We start from the raw sequence: 22,228 nt of genomic DNA on the forward strand, positions 1-22,228 counted from the left end.
AATGTCAATTCCCTCCCTCCATGTACCAAATTTGATGCCTGTTTTTTAAAATTTCTGAAAATTATCAAATTTTTCCGAAAAACTGGAAAAACGCTGTGCAAAGCTATTTTGACGAGTTAAAAAAATTTATTTTGTAAAAATAAATCACAAAACTGAAGTACTAAAGGTACATTTTAAGGGTTTTCAAGTACTTGAAAATGAAACGTTTTATTTCAAGATTTTTTAAAAAGTGCATGAAACATATTCGGGGGTTTTTCTGGAAAAATCAATTTTTGATAGTTTCATATTACTTTATGATTCTAAAGAAACCTTATTCTAAATTGAGGGAAAAAACAAAAGAAATAAATGAAAAACAAGGCACATAAGTAAAAGAACTTACATTTGCTAGATGATGAATGTGAATGCTTAGAATGTGACCTTTTTGAATCAAATTTGGAGTTGGAAGCTTTTGTATAACTTTCCCTTTTGGAACTTTTTCTACTTTCATTAGTATGATGAGAACTTCCACGTTGTTTTATTCTTCTATCTTTTAAAGCATCAAGAGAACTACTATGCTTATGTTTCTGCTTCCTATCATACATTTCTTCTCTTCCCAAACTCGAGCTCGACTGATGAGGATCAAGTCTGGAATTTGCACTTTTTGATGAAACAGGTTCTTTATATTTATTTGTTTCTACTGAATGAGAGAGATGAGATGTTGATTTTAAACTACTCTTATCATGGATATGCTTTGATATTTCACCTTTATTTTTACTGCAACTGCTTGAATTTAGCCCCGAAATTCTTGTTTTATTGGAATATTCTTGGGAAAAACTTCTGGTAACAGATAAGCCAAGATTAACTGAATAGCCAGACAACACAGATTTTACAGGGCCTTCTTGGGAATGAATGGCAGGGCTATTCGATGGTGGAGGAGTACGACTAGGACTGATTGGTGAATATGCTACATTATTTAAACTACTAGAGACTTCTGGATCCGATAGTTCAACTTGCTTAAAACTATTAACATGCTTTTTGTACTCTTTAGCAGAAGAATCGTGGTAATTTGTTACGCTGATGTGTTTATTTTCAGTATTTGTGATATATTTTGATCTATTAGTAGCATTACTTCCTCTAGATGTAAGTTCATCCCCTTTGCTAAATGTTTCCCCACAGCTTTTGTGAGATGAAGCAGAAATAGTTGTCCCTATGGCATTTGAATTATCTTTATGCTTAGTAGCTGATGATCCAGAGTTAGCATTTGGAACCTGAGGATCTTTTAAAGCAGATGCTATGATGGTTTTTATTCGGTCCTGAAAGTTTGGAATGATTATACTATCATGGATTCTTTGCTGTTTAGGGGATAAATGGTGAGCTTTTATATCCGAATGACATTTTTTACTATCAACTGTGTTTTTATGGGATATGTCTCGAAAGGCCACTTTCTGAGGTGTCTTTTCTCTACTTTTTCTCTGAGAATTTTCAACATTTTCTTTATGAGCTGTTATTTCTTTCTGCAATATTTCACTAAAATGTGCTTCATCAATCTAAGGAAGAAAATATTAAAGAAATTAAAGTTTATTAAAAGTTTGTTTTTGAATCTAAACATATTTTAAAACAAAATAATAAAATCACAAAGACATCATTTACTTTAACAGTGAAGATTTTCTCCCATAGCATTTCAAAAAGTTTTAAAATTCTAGACATAGAAAAACTTGCATCAGGCTTTAGAAATGTTTCACAACATCAACTTAGCTACTCAAAGTAAACACTAATTTTGTTTTAACATTAAAAGCTTCATTCATCTCCTACAGTATAGTTTGGGCTTTATCTTGAAGACTAATTCCCAAATCTTAAGTACAATTTTCTGAGTCATCTAATTCCTAAATAATAAATAGAATCCTAACAAGCATTTTCTTTGACAATTTGCAGAATCAGTTTCTCAAGCCAAAATTTGAATTTTCGAACATCCAACAAGAACTCAGGATATATATCTGGTGTACAAATAAGTTTTAAAGGATTTTCAAGAGATGGCCTAACTAATATTAAATTGAAATGCACTTTGCTGCAGCTAACTTCATTTTATTACCTCATTGTTAGGCTTTCATTTTCATTATGGGACATTTTGCTGAAGTGAAAGCAACTTAGTTTTTGTGTGCCCTGAATATGTCAACATGGAACTTTTGTGCCAACAAAACACAATTTGCGGGAAAGTCTTTTTTCTGCTTCCATTTGAAGAAAAGTATAGCTGAATGTCATTGAATGCTGCAAGTAGCATACGAGAACATGCTTCATTGATTCTCACATGTAAATTTGGTATAGACGTTTTAGATGTGGTGATTTTAATACTAAGACAAAGAGCGTGATGGACGGTCACAAAAGTTTGAGGATACCGAATTGGAGGCTATATTGGACGAAGGCTCATGCCAAATGCAAGAACTAGCAAAAACATTAGGAGCGACTCAACAAGCCATATCCGTTCACTTAAAATCCACAGGAATGATCCAAAAAGTAGGATATTGGGTTTCCTATGAATAGAAGACGAATGACTTTGAACACCCTTGTTTCACTTGTGAGCAGCTACTTCAATGGCAAAAACGAAAAGGTTTTTGCATTGTATTGTTACTGGAAATGAAAAATGGGCCATTACAATTTCCTCAGGTATAAAAAATCACACAGACTCCCTGGCCATAGGCCAACACCGAATATTCACAATGGCAAGGTCATGTTCGAATTTGGTGGGACCAATTGAGCCTAGTGTACTATGAGCTGCTTCGCCAATTGTTGCACAGCCAGTCAAAACGTACCTTGATACGCTGAAATGGGAAGTCCTACCCCACCTGCCACATAGCCCAGACATTTCCCCTTCAGACTGTTATCTGGTTTCATCGATGTTGCAGGATTAGCACTTCTGCTACTTTGAAGAAGTCCAAAATTGGATCGATTCACGGATCACATCAAAAGACGCAACGTGTTTTCGAAATGGCATGCATTGCCAGAAAGATGGGAAAAGATAGTGGCCAACGATGAACAATACTTTGAAAAATGAATATGAAACCATTTTTTCACAATAAAGCATCATTGAAGGCAAGTTAATCTTTCAATTTTTTAAAAATGTTTAACTTAGTAAAAACAATAAGTAAAAATAAAAAAGTAAAAATAAAAACAATAATGTACTAACAGGTTCAAATACTTTTTTGGGACCATTAAGTAGCATGTACTGAATACCTGAAAATAATCACTTGTCACTTGCGACTAAAAACAGTGCATTTGGAAATGATAGGTCCATTAATAAATTTGATAATTGTTGGAAAAACTTTTCTAAAATGGGTAAGGCATTCCTAAACTATGACAGCTTATTAAATGAAAAAGTTATTATATAACTAATATAAAAAGCATAGCAATTTTTAAGAAACTAAAAAAGTTTAGAAACGGCTGTTTCAAAAAGATAGTTTCACTGAACAAAAAAGCACTATGTTGAAAGAAATATTGCCTCCCTCTTTACCAGGATTGCAGTAATTTCCTACAGATTATCTGCTTTAAAAGTAAAATTAATGAGGTATGGATTATATGCTGTTGAAAGCTATCTGTCATTTTTTCCCTCTTAACGCCAACGTTTGAACCTCAACTTACAGGGTTGGCCAGATTGGACCCAATGATTTTTTTTTTTTTAAATCCTATAATTTAGCTCACTTTTAGATTTTTTAAAATTTCTGAGAAGTTTTAAATAAAATTAATTAATTTAAACTTATTTATTTGTTTTTCACTACAGACAATAAATATTAAAAAAAAAGTGTTTTGAAGTTTAATAGCCAGGGGTCTGTTCAGAATTTTTCACGAAGTCCGTTTTTTGGGAAAAATCAAATAATTTTGTGAGAAATGAATTATTTTTGCGAAAAGTCAAATAATTTTGCCCCCCAAAAAAACGTTTGTCAAAACGAAATTTTAGAATTTAGAGATGGCACAAACTGCATCATTTAAACTTAAAGTTGAGTGTTTTCTTCTTCTATGCTGAGAAATAATAAACAGCCCAACAGGCAAAAAAGAAGCTGTCTTCATATGCACTACAGTAGACCGTTTGCATCTTTGTCTAGCAAACTATAATCACGGTTTAAATAGGAAATATTTATTTTTTTAGAAAACTTTTCATGACAGCTTAATTATTTATTCATGTTAATTCAACTGCTTCAAAAGTTAAACAAAAATCAACTTCATTTTTTTCATCTTATTATTCGCAGATTATACAAAGATTTTTTTCTTCTTCAGGCCAATTTAGGACCTGCGTAGCCTGATGGTCCATAGTGGCGTATTACCCGCAGGAAAGTACTAGTTCCTGAATCCTCTACAAAACTCAAAACACACTTAAAGAAGTAAAATATTTTCTGAAATTCAATAATCATTTGTTTCATTTACACAAATCATTTCCAAAATGAACTTTGAAGTAATATTAGTTTGTTCATACTTTGTCAAGACGGGGTCTTTTCAGTTTTTTGTATTCCATTTCTAGCTCAGATATTTCAGTTTTCAGCTGTTGGGCAACAGAGCACTGCTTCATATATTCTCTTATACTGTTATTAATCTAAAAGAACGTAATAACTCTTACTAGTATCAAACAAGACCAAATATCAAATATTTGTAATAGATAAATAACTAAATCATAAAAAAGGATTCCCCATTCTATTTAGTTATGCAGTAAAGACAAAGTTTGAATTATGCTCTCTATAAACAGATACAAAATAACTTAAATATCATAATGTAGGGTTGTCCTCCATTTTGGGCTTTAATTTAGGCATACCAAAATTTTTGTGGGACATCCAAAGACACACTTGACTATATCAGAAATATCAACTTGTAGAGAAGAATTAACAAAACTGATGTCAAATCCCCCCACCCCCAGCGACTTTTTCCTGTTGGCGCCAAAATAGCATCGGCAAGAAAACGATACATGGCGACATATGTTATACATCATATCATTCTTAGCGCTGCTTTTTTAGCGCCAACAGGAGAAATTCAGATAAAAATACAAGATCAAAGCACTTCAGAACACAATATACATTAGAATAACATAAAACCACAGCAAAAACATTGCAAATATATGCTTCAAAAATACCAGAAACGAAAGTTTTTGTACACAAAGAAGAAACACTAGAAGTTATTTAAAATGCTTATAAATTAACAAATTACTATAATAGTTCACCAAAATAATATGTACCAATAGAAATAAAAGCTTTTTCCCAACATGCATTTAATCAAACAAAAACTTTTCTCATACTCTACTAAAAAAGAGCAACACGGTTCAGTTTGTGATGTTTTAAGCGGAAAACATCCCCAAAACCAATCACAAACATAAAAAAACATCAGAAAGTAAATAATGAACAGAAATGCTACTAAATTAGCAAAAACTATAGGTCTACTATTTTACATTTTTAATACTATTTCAGTCAAAAAAACGCAAAGTTATTCAAATTTCAAAGTATGAAAAGTAGAAATGTCTCAAAAGAACATCCCAAACAAAAAAATACAAAAATACCATACATTAATTGCTATCCAGATAATTTTCTATAATACAAAAATTACTGATTATTATAGTAAAAATAATGCAGCAATAAAAAAACTCTGAAATTTAGACAGCAAAACTAGAGAAGTTAAATATTTTGTTCAATAACAAAACAGACCACCTCTAGATGGATATTATATGAATATTAAATGAAATGATGAGTATACAAAAAATTAAGAATGCTACCAAAAATTACAAGCATTACAAGTCACTAAAATGAAATCAGTTATCAATTGAGTGGCTGGGTTTGTATTTTGTCATCTAATTTTGTCATATTTTGTACAAATTTGCTGCCTAATAATCTTAATAATGAATGCAGATTGTCATCAGTTAGTTTGCTTCTCAATTAACACTTGTTAATGTTCATCAGAGAAAGAGTTTGTTCACAAAAGTATGTGCTACCAAACATTGTAGCACACATTGCAGGGGAGCCCTTTCTTCCCCAAGTGCAATGCCCCCCCCCCCCCCAAGTTGAGCACCCTTGTAAAATTACATACGTATTATCAACAAATAAATCAACCTAATGAAATTTTTAGTCTTCGGAGATTGAAAAAAGTGCCCTGTAGGCGATTCTTTGGACAAAATGGCACAAATCACTGCATGGACATATCCAGAGGAAGGCTCATGCCCTTCCTTTGTATTGCCCTACCTTCCAAAATGGAAAATATTTCAAATGAAACCAAAAAAAGTAGGTTTACTAAATGGTTGATTTAATTTCTACACATATCAACAAAGGCTCTGGTAACTTGGCTACATATTTGGAAAGTGTTCATTGAAAAGGAAGAGAGAGAGAGGTGTTCAGTTGGCTTGCCATCGCAATATCGCGATAATGGAAATCATTTTTCAGGTTACTCTCCCCTTATGCAACTTGAAAACATTTAAATTTAGAAAAGTGTCTCCCCTCAGGCACATCACTTGCAAATTTTCTAGGGAGCAGCAAAGGATTTACTTATTGTACAGGGTTAGCATAAAAGAATATCCCAGTTTTAAAAATTTATGGTTCATAAACTATAAAACTTACCACTATAAATGATACATAAAAATAAAGATCAACTGTCTAAGTTTTTTTGAACTTACGTAACTACTTAAACGTGCACGTTCCGTACTAGCGCAGCCAGAAATTCCTTCTGGAGAGGGTTATTTGGTCACAGCAGTCCTTACACATGTACTGACTACTGTATTAGGATAGTAAACAATGTTAAAGCCTACCCTCAAGGGGTGCTTTTACCCCCCCCCCCTTGCTATGCCACTGACATTCCGCAATGCTGGATTGGCCGTGCAGGAGATGACTTACCCTTTATGCAAAGGCCAGCCAAATGCACAAACCTGACCCCATGTGATTTTTTTACGGGGTTTTGTTAAAGAGTTTATACACCACCATTGCCTACAATATTGCAAAAACTGAAAGATTGCATATGTGTAGCATTACGAAAAATTGACAGTTAAACACTCCAAAATGTATGTTAGAAGTGTGTTGCATTCCGAAAGACGCACACAATGAACATTGTGAGTGAAAAGAAACTTGGACAGTTTATCTTTATTTTTATGTATTATTTATAGCGCTAAGTGTAATAGTTTATGAATTTTAAAGCCGGGATATTCTTTTATGCCAAACTTGTATTTTATAGGGGAAGAACAAAAAAAAAAAACAATTATATTATGTTTCTAAAATCAGAGGGAGAGGTGGCAATCAACCCGTCACTTCAGATTGAGCAAATGACAGGACTGCCCCACCTTCAATTTCAAGCTGGATGCACCCTTGACTCACTGTTTGCAAAGAGACCTACTGCATACGAAAGAACACAAAAGGAAAACCGTACATTCATCAGCAACTTCGTCAGCAGAGCAATGATCTAAGGAAACGATTGGGATTGTAAATCCAAGCAAACAAGAGGGTCCATCAGAAGGGGTAAAAGCAGGATTGCTCTTGTCCATTTTTTTGTAAAAAGTCTGGGATGCCGGAAGAAATTGGGTAAAATTGGACGAAATTAAAATCAACTGATTTTCCATACGTTTTATACATAACTTTATAGTTAGATGTAATAAAATAAGTATAAAATTCAAAAACATTATATAGTGTCAGTTAATAATTTAATTAAAATAGAATGATTGTACTCTTCAGAATCTTAATAAACTAAAAAAAAAAATTACACATTGGTGAAACTAATATTATATTTATTTTACTTAAGAGTAATAAAATTTAACAAAGTGAATAAGCTATTGAGCATGTGTACATTATTCTGCCATGTGCAGGTGAAGGGCAGTAACTGCAATTGTTTCACTTTTCAATTTTTTTTTTTTTTTTTTTTTTGCATTTTTGTCATCTATGGTATGTTAGCTTTATTGTACAAGCTTCCTTATTAGGTTTCCGCTGAAAAAAAAAGTCTAATTCCAACATTTCCCTGTGGTTAATATTGAATCCGACACATATTTCTTCAAATATCTCGAAAACTCATTTCTGCAGATACTGCCGTTTACCTGCACACAGCAGTATTATATATTACAATAATAGAAATTAAACTCAATGGAACAGTCACATTAAATGCTTGGAAATACATACAAAACAAAGATATTTTTTGAAAATTATCGATGAACACGAGGACGAAATAGATAAACATAAACAGTATAAGATTATTAGGTTAAAGAATACCCCAATTAATAATATTCAATTACATAAAAAAGTGAAACATCTAATTACTGTTTTGAAGCTCATGAGTATTTCATTAGATGTGCTACAAAGAAATTTCTCAACTTTAGCAGACGTAAATAATGAATTTTTAACTTTTGAAGGCTGAAGAACTTGAAATTCATAGCAAGTTTCTACAGAAAAGATTCACTGAATGACATTGATAAAAATCTTTTACCGATTCTTGCTATATTTTCTATAAAAACACCTTCAATTCTAGCAACCAAAGTATACTTGTATTTTTCTGAGGCAATTATAAATAATCTATCCAGCAGAATGGTGAGAATCACTGAAGAGATACAATGATAGAAAGTATTTTTACTTTTGCATGTCAACTTTTTCATTGCGTAGCTTCATTAGCAAGAACAGAACTTATTTTTTGAAACTTTTTCACGATGCAAAGCAAAAACTTAGAAACAGGCTTGGACTACAATTTGCATCAAAATTGGTAATGGCCTATGAAAGCTTAAATTCTAAGAATCAACAGCTTACTGATGAAGAATTTGACGATTGCAAAATATTTTTCAATCTATGCACATTAAATAAACAAACACTAATTTACAATAGGTGGTTTTATGCATTGCTGATATATTCTTTTTTCTTATTCTGCATCATTCAATAAATTTAACTTAAAAGCATTTTTATTTACATTTCAAAACTACCAGAAATGTACGCTCTATTTACATGGAAAAAAAAGGATAAATAATGCTTGGATTACTTTCAAATGCAAGCATCTCATTTCGTTTTGCTATATGTTTCAGCTAAAAGGGGCATAAGTGGTATAGTTTTGCTCCAAAAGAAAGGTTGCGTCATTTTTCTTCTTTTTTTACTTATAAATAACTATATTATCAGGATTTTTTCAGCCACACAATTCAATCAGTAATCAGCATCCGTAGATTACTGTAGAAAGCTATCTTTTCTTTATATTCAATAATAAATCTTACATATCAAAATTAAGTGTTTTCAAGAATGGGATTTTTTTTTGAAAAAAGCTCATTATAAAACCTTTTTCTTTAGTTACTCAATTAAAGACAACTGCAATCCAATAATCATACAAAAATACTCTAATTCATGAAATACGATTAAACAACTTGATTGGAATATTAAATTGATATTACTGTATAATATGATTGTAGTAATATTTACCTGGGAATTTAAATCATTTGAATTGTTGATTGTGTAGCCTAACACTGAGAATCTGTTTTTTAATAACGATACTCCTTCCTCTTTCAAGCAACCAACAACTGTTCTGAGATTAAAAACATACTTCTTTAACTGTTTGCTGCGTTCCTGAAAATTAATGCAAGTTTATTTTCCAGTTTTCAGATTTTTTTTTTGAGTGTAAAGATAATAAGAAGTTAATGTAATACACACCTTTTCTTCTTCTATTTGTTTCTCAAGTAAATTTTTATAACCTGCTGATTTCATGCATTCAATGAAATCCAATATCAAACGTTTCTGAGCTAACATGAAAGTATCGATAACATTTGAATTTTCCAACTGATGCTCTTGAGTTGATGGAACAGTGTTACTCAGTTTTTGATCAATACAACCAGGTGCAGGATCAGAATTCACTTAAAATGCAATAAGGAACCAAAATAAATAAAAATACAATTATGGTAATGGATAATTAATACAGTAGTCTCTGCTTAATGTGATCACTTTGGAACATAATTTTGATAACAATAACCAATTGAGGCAGAGAAAAGCAATGGGACCTAAGTGCCAAAATAAAAAAAAATAAATAATGGAGGTAATCAGTTAAAATGGTAGGTGGATCTCTCCTCTGTTTTGGTTCAAAAGATGGTATTAGGAGCCCTGGGTAGGTGCTGCTATACAGCATGATTTAGAAAAACGCTTCAATGAAAGCCTACTTAGGACCATAACTTTAAAGGCATTTTATTCAAAACTTGAAAATGTCCACTTACCACACCCTTTGCTTCTCACTGCCTCAACTAACAATAAACAAATCACAAAAATAGATGAATTTAGCAATTTAAAGCCACACAGGCTGAGTTTTGAATTAAAACGAAAAAAAAACTTCTTGAATGCAGTGTAGATTTCCATCCAAAATATAAAAAAAATTGCATAAATCATCAACTGCTGACTGTCTACAATTTTTCAGAAGCTCATTTATATAAATTGCTCATAATCTGTGTTTTTTAAGGTCACTCAACACTTTCAATGGATTTCTTATTTATAAGAGGTGACTCATCATTAAAGCATTCATCATCTGATTTATCAGTTTCATCATCTAGCTAACAATCTTGACATCGTCCGACTATGTGGAAGTACAGATGTTTCGATCCATCAATGATTGCAACTCAAGTTGTTATATATGAGGGAAAAATCTTGAGCAGGCGAAGCATTTTCTGATCATTTCAGCAGACACCCCACCTTTGATTTGAAAACTGATAACATTAAATAACATAATGATTACTTAAAGCAACAATTTTAACAAATAAATGAATAGAGAAAATTGGGATCAGGTTATTTTGATGAGAATAAGCAATTGATAACATAAACCACAATCACAGAAGTGGAGACTACTGTATATGGTAGATATTCAAAGCTGTATTTATTAGTTTTTATCCTACCTGAATTTGATGTGCTAAGTACAGTTTGAGCATGAAGAAGATCTAAGCCACTGAACTTCAATGGCTTGTTTCTTTTGGCTTTTGCTGTATTTTTCTTTGGTCTTCCTGGTCCTCTCTTTCTCTCAGACCGCCTTAGCTTTCGGCTTTTCAGCATACCATCCACAGAATTACAATTGCGCTTCATGGGTTCTAAAATAGTAACAATTTAAAATAAAAATTTTACAGAAACCAGAAGACTTTAATTAAAAAACGAGAATTATCCTAGAAATTGGTTATTAATTTTAATCAGAAAATACACTTAATACAAAACAAGTTTAGTATTCTCAAATGGAAGAATAAAATATTATTAGCTACAAGACAGTCTCATTTTACTAAAGAAATCCAAAGAAAAAAATGCATTAGCCGGGTTTATGTGGGAAAATTGCCTTTGGAACTTTTACGACTCGCACTCGGAGGATCATTTTGGTGTTGAATTAAAAATAAAAAAAAAATTTTAAAAATAGCCAAATTTTCAGCTCTTTATCTCAAATAACCTTCAAGTTTTTCAAAATAATCTTTTTTTATTTAGTTTTTTTTTTTCATTCTAAATTTAAAATTATTGAACGGTGATTGTTTTCCCTTATTCTTAGGAATAAAATACATGAAAAAATATTGACATAATTTTTAAATGAAAAGCCGATTTTTGGCGATGGAAATAGAACTTAAATATGATTTTTACAATGCTTTTCTGGAGAGTGTCACTCCCTAAATTTTGTCAGAAAATGTCTTATATATTTTGACACTCAAGATGTTTTTGAATTTTTTGAAATATTGGAACAATGCAAAAAAAAAATTATTTTCTCCCATAATTTTGCATTTAAACAAATTTAAATACTTTTTATTGCTAAAAAAATCATTAAAAAAATGATTTTTGTAGCAAAAATACGATCTTACAAGAGAAAAAACATAAAGAAAACCATAAAAGACTTAGACATTTCCAGCATAAAGTTATTTGGATTGGGAATTCAGAAAAATTCTTTAAACCATCTGAATACAATCGCATAAGATGGACATGCATTACCAAAAGTTGATTGCATACGTTGAACTCATTCGTTTTGATCTAATCCTGCCTTAAAATCATAGAAAGTCATAGACAGTTACATATCATAGAAAATTACATATGAAGGCTCTTCAATAGAAGATGCAGATGAGACAGTAGTTGAAGACGATTGAGAATAAGTTGTCTGATCTGCCTTTTGATACTCACTTGTTCTTCATATGAATCTCAAAAATTATATTATAGCTGAACATTTGGCAATTTTTTAATTCAACACCAAAATGATCCTCCAAATATTTAAAAGTGAAATACATTTTTTATCAGCCCACTCCGTAATATGATCTAGATCCTCTTGCAGCTGATTTGCTTGTTCTTCATTTTCTACAGTCCCCATAACTTTGACATCATCAGCAAAACAATTCATGTTCCCAGAAATATTTTTGTGAATATCGTTCATAAAGACAATGAACAAAACAGGCCCCAATTTAAAGACGATAAGGGCATGTATTATAGATAAATGAACAGGGTTAAAATTGGAAACCTACAATTTTCCTACTTGCAGAAGAAACGGTTTTGTTTTGGAATCATGATTTTTGTGAACAATTCCTATTTGCAATTACAATTTCTGTTAATTGTCCCAAAGCATTAAAAAATGCACGCAGGTAAAACAGGGCTAAAGTCAAAAAGGTGTCAAGAAAATTTTTCTTTTCTTTCCCTTCTAAATTTGAATTTTTGATGGTTGTTAATATCCAGCAACTTCAAAAAAAATATTTTCCTAGTACTTTTTCAAAAAAAGAAACGTTCTAAATAGCTACTGAAGAAGAATTAACTATTAATAATACATTCTATGCTACATTATTAAAAGTATTGAATTATATCTTTTATAATCTCTATTTTGACTGTATGTACACAAATTATATTAAATAATTTAACTTTTTATAACGGGTAATTTGGAATTCGTTAACTAAAGAAGTTTGGAGTTCTGGCATAGCCCGCAGGAAGTTTCATCCTTGATACATTATTTTGTAAGAACATCAAGATTTACTTAAAATTTTAGGTTTTTTTTATTGCAAATAAACATTTTTCTTCTAACTAAATTGGACAAAATTCGATTATTTTTTAAAACAAAATTTACAAAATGGGACTCTTGCAAAAGAAAATTGGGAACAATTTCAAATATAAGAATAGGAGGGAAAACTTTCATTTGGGTAAAAAACTGGCTGACCGGAAGGAAACAAAGGTTAGTTGTAAGGGGAAATTATTCTAATTGGAGTGAGGTTTGTTTGCCTCTTTAACAGTTATAGAAACCAATAAAAATGAGAATTTCAATATCTATTGCAGAATGGTGATCACTAAATGCCTCTAAATTAAAAGCTGGTAACCCTATCTCGAGTGATCATTCTTCTCTATTATAATTTTAACTATGTAAATTATTTTTCTTAAGAGGAGGAGGGAGATTTTTATTTCATTTGAATTGTAATGCACGTTTTAAAAATTCTGTATTCTAAAGGAGGGAGAAAATTTTGATTTTACGCAAATTGTATCCTTTATTTAATTAAATTCTTCTTACTACCAGCTACTTCTGAAAAAGTTTTTTTTTTTTTTCAATCAACTAAAAACACCAATTCATATTTCATGCATTTAGTTAATCAAAAACATTATCATACCATTCTCTTCATTACTATCTTGACCACTATTTGTTACAGAGCTAACTTTTATTTTGTTGCTACACCAATCCGACCAAGCCTTTCGGGTAGTAGGTCCAGAGAGTGAACTTTCTTCTTTGGAGTCATTAGATGAAGAATCCAAAATACAGGGGTTTGAAATTCCATTCTTCAAGCGTTTAGCTCGATTAAGAGGAAGATCTTCATCCTAAAAACATTATATAATTAGAAGTCAAACTTGCATACTCATAAATATTTTGTAATAACAGTTTTCAATACAAATTAGACTAGGTTTACATAATTTAATTTTCAATAACACAGTGTGGGAAAAAAATCCTTACAAATGTTTCCGAAGCATTCTCGCTGATTCTTAGGTAAAATTACCTCCTGTGTCCAAATGTGACCATCCTCCCCCCCATCACCCCCACTGTTGGAAAATGGTGCCCCCCCCCATTTTTCCAGTTTTTGAGTTTCATAGCCATTATTTTAGTTGGAGGGAAAGAAAGCATTATATTAACATTCTTCTTAGGAGCTAGAGAGGTGAAAAGTTCAAGAGCATGAATATTTGAAGCAAGTTGGGACACTTGTGGGGATATTCTTTCCTAAAATATTTATTTAAATAATCATCAAAAAGATCTTTTTTTTTTGTAGGGGCTTGTTTTACAATTTTTCCTTTTATTTTTCAGCGTAACGCCTGAGTATCCAACTCACTCCTATGAGCTTCATGTACAAATTTAAAAAACAAAACTTACAAACACCCGATGTTGTGTAAGAGTCTCACAGCAGATTTTTAGTAAAGAAGCTTCCTGTATTATTTATATTTATTGAGGTTAAATTCACAGATATAATAAAAATAAAAACATAAATTAAGTATGCTTATAATGTTATTAAATTAATTTTTATTTCTGGGGATACCCTGCTCCTATTACTTATCACTGTATCAATGAGGCAGCGTATCTCCAGAAATCTAAATATAAACAGGGTTCATACCCTTTAGGCAGAAAAAAATTCAAGCACTTTTCAAGTACTTTTCAAGGTAAAAAATTTTGTTTTCAAGGCAATATCATAAATTTGTACTAAAAATATTGTATGCAGATTTCATTTACTACAAACACATAGAAATAAGGCAATAATACAAAAAAGTATAGAAAAACAAAATTGTTTTTTCTACAATTAGAGACGCTTTGATGAAAGATCTACTGCGTTGAAAGTCTTTCTGAAAATGTTTGAAAAGTTCGGTCATAAAGAGAAGTAGATACCAAGAGGTTTAATTTTGAGGTTTTTCAAAGGTTGCAGCAGTCAGAGGTTTGTATATTTTCTAGAATCAGCAAATTAATACTTAAAAAAAACCCCTTTCATAAGTGCTTTTAACTTTTATGGGAAGAAACTAAAATACCCAAGTTCAATGGCATTGCCAGAGAGGAGTTTTTGAAGTCACTCCCCCCCCCCGGTTTCAACATTTATTTCCAATAGCTATACAGTGTTTTATTACAATATAAGGGCGGTTAGGACAAAAACACTACCCAGAAAGTTATTTCAGTTTGCACTATTAAGTTCTAAAAATATTAGGTTTGCAAATCATTTATAAGTATGCAAATCAATTATTCGTATGTATTTATTAGCTGTTCAGCCAATTAAGGCATTTCAACTGTCCTCGAGTAAATTTAAAAATTAGGAAGTAAGAAAAGTTTATGAAAGTCCACAGTCCAGTCGCTACACCTCAAAATATACAAAAGCAGCTTAAGGAGTGATAAATACTCTGAATGCAAACTTGAGCCATTCAGCTTTCATTGATTAACTTGCAATAGACAATTAATGTGCAAGTTCAGATTTATAGAGCCATATTTCGAAATTGAAAAGATTCAAAAGAAGTTCACATGTATTATGACAAAAGTAGTTTTATTTTGGGAAAAAATGGGTTATTGTTGAAATTAGAATTTAAATTTAGAAAGGCAATAATATTCAGGTGTAATTGTGATTTGTGAGTTCATAAAAAATTACCTGAAAGTTTCAAAGAGCAAAATGGGGCGAGGGGGGGGGGGAATAATTTTTAAAACTAAGACCCCTATTACTTGAATATACAAATGTACAACAATAACTTTTGCTATGCATACAATTCATAAAATAGTTTATTAAGTCAAAATATTCTGCAGAGAAATACCATGCCCAGTGCCTGTTGATAACCAGCAACAGGCACTGGGCCTAGCTAGGCTGGTACTGGTCAATTTATTAGATCCAAATGAAGATGAAAGACCCTCCTTAAGCTATCTACCCCTTTGCTGATTAAAGCCTCTTTCAGTAAGCTCCAAGTACCCACAACCTTAATAAAGTAGTAATTTTGAACATTTGAGGAAAAGGGGAAAATTGGAGATATAAGGAGGTAAAAGCATAAAAACGAACACTACTGGATTTCAAGTGAATAATCATAACACAACCACCCCTGTTATACACCTTATTTATTTTAGCAGACATAAAAAAATGATGTACTTATAAATAAAATTATATAAATCAACTTTATATTTAAAATACAAACTTTAAGTCAATTTGTTAGGTGCTCAACTGCTGAAATTTAAATTTTTTTTAAAAAAATCTGTTATGACCAAAAATTAGGTAAAGATAATCATTCAAAATTGCAAAAATAAATAAGCACATAATTAAGGTAATAAATTCTTTAACTCTTTAGTTATTAAAATAAAAAAATAAAATAAGCTAATCTGATGTAGCAGTGTCAAAATAACTACTAATTGCCAAAAATATAAAAATATTTACAAAATGCAAAAGGATTGAAATCTCAAACAAGGGAAGCAAATTTTCGCGAATTAAGTTTAATGTTGTCATGTTTCCCATAAAATAAACTTATATTTTACTGAAATTAAACATAAAATATGCTAATCTACGGTAGCAAATATGAAAATAACATCCGATTAGTGAATATATTTAAATATTTGCAAGATGCAAAAAGATTGAAATTACAAACACGAGAAGCAATTTTTCGCAAAGTCTGAGTTCGTTCGACGTGGCATGTTTCCCATGAAATAAATTTATTTGTTTTTCATTAAAATTAAACAAAAAATATACTAATCTAAGGTAGCATATGCGAAACTAACACTTGATTAGCCAAAATATTTAAATATTTGCAGGATGCAAAAAGATTGAAATTTCAAACACAAGAGCAATTTTCCGCGAAACCCGAGTAAGTTCAATGTTGTCATGGTTTCGAAATTAATTTCTTTGTTAATTAATGAAATTAAACAAAAAATAAACTAATCTAAGGTACCATATGTCAAAATATCTTTCGGTTGTAAAAAACATCAAAATATTTACAAGATGCAAAAGGATTGAAATCCCAAACACGGAAGCAATTTTTCGCGATGTTGCATACTGAACACATGTTCAGAAAATTGCATTGGTGAAATACTTTTTTAAAACTTCTAAGCACAATTCGTTGATTTTTGAGAGAATTTAAGCACTAAGAAACTTTTTCAAGGTTTTCAAGCACTTGAAAATGAACTTTCTTTTTTCAAGCACTTTTCAAGGTTTTTCAAGGGCGTACGAACCCTGATAAATAGACTGCAGCATTTTTTGCATACTTTCCTTAATTTTTTATCTTAAATATATATATGTGAAGATAACTTGAATAAATATACAAAAAAATTTCTTTACTGAAGATCTGTGGTGAAAATCGTATGCAACATACAGGGTTTCCAAAGCTAAAACTCTTTTTTTTTAACCATGTGAAATTTTTTTGGACATAGGATTGATAAAAGCAAGTCTGATACTATGGTTTTACACTGAAAAATAAGATAAAAATTGTAAAATGAACCCTTAGAAATATAACAGAGGGGAAATACGCCCATGAATCTCCCAAAATGCTACAAATGTTAATGCTTTTCAACTTTTTACCTCTCTAACCTACATCTTTAGTTATTTCTGGTAGAAATGCCCCTTGGTGTAACCGCCGCCCCTCAAAAATAGTATGTGCTTTGCCTAAGTGTTGCACTTAAAAACTATGATTAACTCAACCATTGCATATTAGGATAGCAAATACATACCTGCCCACCACAAAAGGAAAAAACCCAGTACATTTCCTACCATTCGCATTAAGTACAATCATATGGAAGTTCATATACGCATAGAGTAATTGAAAAACGGAAGAAAAAAAGCTAAATTAATGCTAAAAAAAGCTAAAACTTATTCTCTGTTCAAACTTAACAAGCATCGATAATATTGCTACGTTTTCGATTCACTAAAGTTTGAATTTCAACAGGAAGCTTTCAAACCATGGAGTACATACATCAGAACAATCTTTACAAACACAATTTTACAGTGGATTTTTTTTCACAGTTTGGAAAATCCCTAAATAAAGTAATTTTCCCAACAATTTATAAAATCCAGTAGATTTTTAACAAAAATCAGGATACTGGGAGAAATGCTCAAAATTCAGGAAACTACTAGAAAAACCAGTAGGGTTGGCAAGTATGCAAATAGCCTTAAGTTGTCTATTCTGCAACTTGAAAAAAAAAAGGAACCGTTTTGCAAATAGACTTTTTTTTAACCCATTACCCGCTGGTGTTGCGTTGATACAACGGTCGTTAAGAATAATCACAAAAAGTTCCCTATAAAACTAATTTTTGTATTGATTGCTGCTTTGGATTTAAAAACAACATTTAGAATCTGTTTTTCAAAAAAAAATTGCTTTAAAAATGTCTTTTATGAAAAGAGAAACTTGTTGTTCTCACATAATTTTTTTTTTTTTTTTGCCTAAATTTGTGATTTGATTTTCTTTTAGAAAAAATTAAAATAAAAAAAGTTTCGGTTTAGATATGAAACACTTTTAGTCAAGGTCACTTTTTATCAGAAAATTCCTCAAAAAAATTGCTTCTGAGAGAAGGAGGGCCAAGTAAAAACAGATATTGCGTTGACGCAATGTCAGCGAAAAAAGGGTAGACCGATTGCTTTCCAGATAGAAATTAATTTTATTTCTATTACATGTGTTTTAACTGTGGAAGCTTTTTTTTTTTCAAATCCACTTTTTGAAATGCCCAGAACAAGATATTACTTTGAAAGAAGCACGGGAACAGATTTTCAAGAAAAACTCAGATGATGAAACTGATGTTGTTTTACCACCAGAAATAACAGAAGCTAGTGACGAAGAAGGTAATGACAACATTTTAAATAATGATAGTGAAGTTTTAACCAGTAGGTACTGTTGGTGAAGTTGAAGTCCACGTCAAAAAAAAAAGTTTGATCGTCCCATATCTTGTAGTAAAAAAGCTAAAAACCGAAAAACAGAAGTTATGCGATAGACAAAACAGGAACCAACTGATAGGTATCAACTGAAAAATGAAGAACAGGTCTCAATTAAGACTGTAAGAAACACTCTAGAAGGTAAAACTAGTGTTGATATTTTCAATAATTTTTTTGATTCTGATGTTTTATTGCATCTTGATGAACAAACAAATTTACAAAACGATGTTGCCAACCTCGAAAATGGTGCAAGGGAGCAGGGGGCTCATAACTGGAATGGAGACAAGTGCTTTTCTGTTCAATTTTTGCGATACAATTTTGGGAGTTAGTTTTTCTGAAAGGTATTGATGCAAGGAAAATGAATGTGGATGTTGCCAAACCCAAAAATAGTGCAGCCCCCTTCAAATATATTTGAAATACATATAACATATATGATCTGAATATAGCTGCAAATCTATAGCTGTATATAACTGCAAACGTAAAACTGTTTGTTTTCAACATTTGTTAGTTTACAACAAGTTTTCAAAGCTGAAAATGCTTAAATCCATTAATAACCACAACAGAACGCATAAACATCCGAATTTAATTGCATTTCAGAGTTATTAAGGGGATGATCTAAGGATGATCTTTCCATTGCTAAGCGATTCCTTGTACTCAAAACCATCATTTAGGCAATGAAGTGAGGGGCAGCCCCATCCCACCCCCCCTGATTTTGGAAAAAGGAATTGCATGTTTTTATATTTTTCCTTTTTCCAATATATCCCCCCTTCTTTGAATTTGTACCCTTTCCCCAGGCCTGTCATTTGGGGGGTGGGGATCATGGGTGTATACCACCTTCCCCAAGTTTTGAAAAGTGAATGCTTTTACATATCAGTGGGTGTGGTTTTTGTTGTTATAAAATTTGCATTGAGAACACATCCTTAGTCCCCACTGAAAAATTCGGAAACGACAGCCTGCCTTTGCTTAATGGAAAAAATTTGAAATAACTGCTGCCTGCTTGGGGTAACTGAGTAACCAGTGGCGTAATGAAGGGGAGGAGGAAGCGAGTGACTAGTCCTGGCCACTATTTTACAATTTGGAAATTCTAACATTTTTGAATAGATAAGGAAACCTATTTTCCTAGATTTCGAAAATTATTTTTTGGTTTTTATATTTGAAATTACCTATCGTTATGGAACGTCAAGAAAAAGTGGCAGCAACTCATATTTCAGTTAAGCACTTATGAGGCTCACACGAGGTAGCTACCTCGTGTGAGGTAGCTGACAGTGAGGTAGCCGACACAAAAATAATTTTACATGCTGCTGATACAAATTTACGAGGTGCCTTTAGTATTAATATTCACTCACCGGCTACAGATGCTATTGTATTGTCTCTTTGGCGATACTCCATAATATGCTCCAGAACATCGAGCATTGTTAGGGAGTGGTAAAAGGAAAAGAGAATTTGCTCTCATACCTTCTGCAATGCTATACCTGGCTTTCTAGCACTTAATTTTCGTAACTTAAAAATTGAGGTACCATGTTCCAGGTCACTCACAATTGAAAGGTGGACCGAATGCGACCCGCAGGTTGAGTATCAATGGCTTATATAATTTACAACACATTTGTAATTGTATAAATTTCCACCAGGATTCAGTTACCCTATAGTTTGTTTTTTTAAATTGGTAATGAATATTAGAAAAAGCACCTCAGTAACATATATCTGCTTCATTGAAGCAGTTTTATTGCTTATTTTACAACATGCAATCTTATAAAAGAATACTTTTTCAAATGAAGATAAAGTGAGGGGAAGGTGCCATAGTTTGTAAGTTGCCCATGCCCGTCACCCACTATTTCTCCTTTTCATGTTTGTTCCTGCTACCTTAGGTAGACTGTTCCAATCAGAACTGATTTATGCTACAAATATGAAAATTTTATGTCAAAGATTCATTTTATTCGTGTTAATTATAAACGAAAAGCAAAACACTAATGGCGGAGAGCCTTTTACCCCTAACATCATCCAATATAGTCGAAAATTGCGTTTTTGACCCTTCAATTTCGAAATAATAGCTAAAGGACAGTTCCTGAACTCCATCTCTTCGATAATACATTCAAAAAAATGTATAAACATCATGAAAGATGGCAAAATATTTCGTTTTTAAAGTTTAAATTTCAAAAAAGCCCCCAACCCCTCTCTTTTTATTGTTTTTGAAGATCGCCTAACATTGCAATTTTGGAACTCCCACTTGAAAAAAAATGCTGTAAGAGAGTCCCTGAACCCCATCCTTTCCCTGAACGCTACCAAAATGGCTTTATTGGGTTTTTAGGACTTTATAATTTAAAGAAAATTCCAGGGGAGATCAACCAGAACCTCCCTTCTGATTATTGGCAGTTGTCTATATTTACTCTTTCGGAACTAAGACATGAAAAAGTGCCAAAGAGGCACAAAAAAAGGCTCAAATACTGCACTTAAAACTAGGTTCATATTAATACGAAACTCAAAAGCTTAAAATTCAAATGAAGCAAATTCCAAAACTGGCATCGTTAAAATCAAAAACATTTTTTTGGTAGAATTTTCGTTAAGCACTCATGCATTGGGGGGGGGGGGGAGAGACTCAAACTATTTTCCATCTTGAACACATCACTAAACTTGCATCCATGATCTTGATAGCTCAAAAAAAAAAAAAAAAAATAGCAACTTTTAATCAGTTGAGTGTTAGGAAAAATTTTGACTGAAATTATACTATTTTTAACCAGTGACATTAATCATACGAATGTCAACGAGTTACAGAAAAACAATTTGTAAAATTGAAGGGTTTATAGCAACAAAGAGTTAACTCCATATTTTGGTCGTTTGGTTCAACAAGGAGTTATCTCCGGTTGCGTTCTCAAAATCATTTGGTTCAACAATGAGTTATCTCCAGTTGAGTTCTCAAAATCATTTGGTTCAACAATGAGTTATCTCTGTTTGATAATTCTGAAGTTGTTTGCTAGAATGAGTTAGCTGCTTCATGCGCTTGAGGCAACATGGAGATTTCCCAACAATAAAGAAATGCAGTTAACTCTTTATTTCTGCAAACCCTTCAATTGAGAAATTTATTAAATTGATAGCTAAATCATGCACAGATAGCACTAAATTGATCAGGATATTTGTACTGCTCATGAGTATGCTTAAGTATCACAATAGCATATTTCAGACAGCAACTTTTAAAGTCGCTACAGTCCACTTAAAAACATGTTGCAACCATGCTTTAAAAGTAAATTACATAGCAATAACCAAAAGCAAAGACTCAGCTAATGAATTTAAATAAAAACCCATTTATTACTGAAATCAATTCTATAGTACTTACCTTAATTCTAGGATTTTTTATCCTCTGAAAATAATGTTCCAGCTGAAAAAAAAATATGAATTTAATTAGAGGCAGCATAATGAAACACGTAAGCAAAGAAAGAAATGTTCATTCATTTCATGAATACTTCAGAA

The 22,228-nt window shown here is 31.7% G+C and overlaps 1 protein-coding gene across 1 annotated transcript in view; it reads right to left on the bottom strand.

Annotated features, from left to right (window-relative positions):
• The window catches only part of LOC129218593 (uncharacterized), a 127,486-nt gene that overhangs the window by 11,831 nt on the left and 93,427 nt on the right, over positions 1-22,228 (bottom strand). The window contains exons 12-18 of the mRNA XM_054852911.1: positions 22,095-22,136; positions 13,523-13,727; positions 10,820-11,008; positions 9,597-9,796; positions 9,369-9,512; positions 4,442-4,558; positions 380-1,526 (exon numbers count right to left, since the gene is read on the bottom strand). Coding sequence (XP_054708886.1) covers positions 380-1,526; positions 4,442-4,558; positions 9,369-9,512; positions 9,597-9,796; positions 10,820-11,008; positions 13,523-13,727; positions 22,095-22,136 — 2,044 coding nt within the window. The remainder of the gene's footprint in view (positions 1-379; positions 1,527-4,441; positions 4,559-9,368; positions 9,513-9,596; positions 9,797-10,819; positions 11,009-13,522; positions 13,728-22,094; positions 22,137-22,228) is intronic.

This window comes from Uloborus diversus, chromosome 3 (assembly GCF_026930045.1).
Source record: "Uloborus diversus isolate 005 chromosome 3, Udiv.v.3.1, whole genome shotgun sequence".
NCBI classification, from domain to species: domain Eukaryota; kingdom Metazoa; phylum Arthropoda; class Arachnida; order Araneae; family Uloboridae; genus Uloborus; species Uloborus diversus.